Source organism: Salvelinus sp. IW2-2015, linkage group LG4q.2, assembly GCF_002910315.2.
Source record: "Salvelinus sp. IW2-2015 linkage group LG4q.2, ASM291031v2, whole genome shotgun sequence".
Lineage (NCBI taxonomy): Eukaryota > Metazoa > Chordata > Actinopteri > Salmoniformes > Salmonidae > Salvelinus > Salvelinus sp. IW2-2015.
In genome coordinates this window covers 28,931,053-28,934,696 of record NC_036843.1, presented here as the reverse complement: position 1 = coordinate 28,934,696, position 3,644 = coordinate 28,931,053, and the positions used below count along the sequence as shown (strand labels likewise).

The 3,644-nt window shown below is 40.2% G+C and overlaps 1 protein-coding gene across 1 annotated transcript in view; it reads left to right on the top strand.

The window, feature by feature from the left end:
- The window catches only part of LOC111963095 (neurexin-3a-like), a 583,289-nt gene that overhangs the window by 384,500 nt on the left and 195,145 nt on the right, over positions 1–3,644 (top strand). The window contains exon 13 of the mRNA XM_070443314.1: positions 1,885–2,066. Coding sequence (XP_070299415.1) covers positions 1,885–2,066 — 182 coding nt within the window. The remainder of the gene's footprint in view (positions 1–1,884; positions 2,067–3,644) is intronic.

The window sequence follows — 3,644 nt, the reverse complement described above, 5'->3', positions numbered from 1 at the left end:
ATCTGTACCCTGCATAGTTTATACCCTGCAGTCCTATCTGTACCCTGCATAGCTTCTACCCTGCATTCCTTTCTGAAGTGCAAATGCTGGGTCATGAGTGTAAATGTGATATAAAGGTTTACCAGAGGGTGAGTGGAGAGAGAGAGACAGGTTGTCCGGGTGTTGGTCCCACTGAGGGTCACAAGTTCCCCCAAACACACAACTAGAGAGGAAGAGGTAGAGCCAGTTGGGTTAACCACACACACATGCATGTATGCAGAGATTGGTAGTATATCTGTTACATGTATTTGCAATATTTGTGGTGTGTATGTACTTAAATACTACTGTGTATTTAGTAATGTGTGTTACTCTGGGCTCTACAGGATTTTGTAACAAATACTTTAATTCTAAAGTACTTCCCAGAGTGACTTACAGTTAGTGCATTCAACTAAGCTATCAGAGCCATAGAAAGTAGACCGTCTCTGTACACACTACTGAGAATGTTGTTGCTGTTTGGGCCGGGCTACTTTGCAAATGTATTTCTGTATTTTAAAATACATTATACATGTATTTTTAATTAAATACATTTCAAAATATAAGTATTTACTAGGTTCTTTTTTATAAATTGATCTTTGTTTTTTTCTAATTGCATTTAGTCATTTTTGCCCATCCCTGCGCACACACGCGCACAAACACACGCACACACACACAAAGTGCATAAGCAAGCTATACTGCACATATGTTCACACAAACACAAGTCATGCCAATAAGATGTCTCTCTCAAAATGAATATTTAACTTCTCTAAAACGACAGAAATGGAGTTTGCCTGTGTGTTTTTCGGAGGAGTACGGCTTTGATTTTCAAAAGACGTCCTCCTGCGATCTTCTCAGCTATAAAACATGTGAACTGGAGAATTSATTTGTATAGCTAATCCATTTTGGAGGGAGTTATATTTAACTTGTATAGGTCACAGTATTTCCCATGGAGGCTGGGATAAAGCAAATCAGCTGTTGAATGATGACTTTTCTGACCCAGGTGAAAACAGCAGTTGTTCAAAAACCTCTTGTGCAACTTGGGACAGGTGAGGCTTCTCTAGACGACTTACTGTAGAAAATAAAAACAGATTTGTTTTCAAAGTCTTTGGCCTACTTGGCCCCCGAAACTTGAGGATAACATTTTGAAGGCAGTGCTAGTGTGTTTGCTTGCAAATAATATCTCTTCAACAAACATTATGGGAATCGTAATTTTCGTTTCTTTACACAAACACAGAACAACACAGACAAGGCAAACACACAGAATAACAACAGAATAACAACAGAACAACAACAGAATAACAACAGAACTACAACAGAACAACAACAGAACAACAACAGAATAACAACAGAACAACAACAGAATGACAACAGAACAACAACAGAACAACAACAGAATAACAACAGAACAACAACAGAACAACAACAGAATGACAACATAACTACAACAGAACAACAACAGAACTACAACAGAACTACAACAGAACAACAACATAACAACAACAGAATAACAACATAACTACAACAGAACTACAACAGAACTACAACAGAACAACAAAATAACAACAACAGAATAACACATAACAAAACACCAATAATCAACACCATATTCCAATAAAATAGTTTGGTGGGCTTAACATTATCCGACTTTTACTTTGCTTGGAATCATCCCCATCTGGTGTAAGTCTTTCAGCTCATCTTTTCTCCTTTCTTCTCTCTCTCTCCTCTCTCTCTCTCTCTCCTCTCTCTCTCTCTCTCTCTCTCTCTCTCTCTCTCTCTCTCTCTCTCTCTCTCTCTCTCTCTCTCTCCTCTCTCTCTCTCTCTCTCTTCTCTCTCTCTCTCTCTCTCTCTCTCTCTCCTATTTCTCCTCAGCTGGGACCACCTATATCTTTGGGAAAGGAGGAGGCCTCATCACGTTCAAGTGGCCAGCCAACGAGAGGCCCAGCACGCGTACAGACAGGCTGACCGTGGGGTTCAGTACCTCCCTAAAGGACGGCATCCTGGTCCGGATAGACAGCGCTCCGGGTCTTGGAGACTATCTCATGCTCCACATCGTAAGTTACACTATTCTCTTGCTTTGTTCCTTGTTATTTTGATATGTCCTTTTCTTTATCTGTTGTTCTATCTCTCGTTCTAGATCTCTTTTTTACCTCTCTTTTCTCTGTCTCTGTTTCTGTCCTCCTCTTTCTCTGTCCTCCTCTCTCTTTTTCATCCTCTCTCTCTCTACTCCCTTTGTCCTCCTTTCTAACTGTCCTCCTCTTTCTCTCTGTCCTCCTTTCTCTCCGTCCTCATTTCTCTCTGTCCTCCTCATTCTCTGTCCTCCTCTCTCTCTCTCTCTCTCACACACTCTCTCTCTCTCTCTCTCTCTCTCTGTCTTCCTCTCTGTCTCTCTCTCTGTCCTCCTCTCTATCTCTCTCACTCTCTGTCTCTCTCTCTCTGTCTTCCTCTCTGTCTCTCTCGCTGTCCTCCTCTCTCTTTCCACGTCCCCCTCTCTCTCCCTCTGTCCTCCTTTCTCTCTATCTCTGTCCTCCTCTCAATCTCTGTCCTACTCTCTCAAGGGGCCTGAATACTTTCAGAATACTCTGTACATGTATGTGCAACATAGCAAAATATTCATGTGTGTGTTTGGAGTCATTGCCAAGACATAAAGATTCTTCTGGGGAGATTGACGCAGATCTAGCATGATGAGATGGGATCAGTGATACAACTTCTTACGGCTGATATCCCGTTAACGGGATCGATTTGACAACAGCCAGTGAAAGTGCAGGGCGCCAAATTCAAAACAACAGAAATCTCATAATTAAAATTCCTCAAACATACAAGTATTATACACCAGTTTAAAGATGAACTTGTTGTTAATCCCACCACAGTGTTCGATTTCAAAAAGGCGATTTCAAAAAGACGAAAGCATACCATGTGATTATGTTAGGTCAGTGCCTAGTCACAAAAAACACAGCCAATTTTCCAGCCAAAGAGAGGAGTCACAAAAAGCAGAAATAGAGATAAAATGAATCACTAACCTTTGATGATCTTCATCAGATGGCACTCATAGGACTTCATGTTACACAATATATATATGTTTTGTTCGATTAAGTTCATATTTATACCCAAAAAATCTCAGTTTACATTGGCACGTTACGTTCAGTAATGTTTTGCTTCCAAAGCATCCGTTGATATACTTCTCACCGCTGTCAGATTTTAAAAAAGCTTTACAGCGAAAGCACACCATGGAATAATCTGAGTACAGCGCTCAGCCACCAAAACAAACCATACATATACCCGCCATGTTGTGGAGTCAACACAAGTCAGAAATAACATTATAAATATTAACTTACCTTTGATGATKTTCATCGGAATGCATTCCCAGGAATCCCAGCTCCCCAGTAAATGTTTGTTTTGTTCGATGAAGTCTATCATTTATGTCCAAATACCTCCTTTTTGTTCGCGCGTTTAGTTCACAAATRCAAATTCACAAGGCGCAGGTACTTAGTCCAGACAAAAAGTCAAAACAGTTCCATTACAGTTCGTAGAAACATGTCAAACGATGTATAGAATCAATCTTTAGGATGTTTTCATCATAAATCTTCAATAATATTCCAACCGGACAATTCCTTTGTCTTTAGAAATGAAAA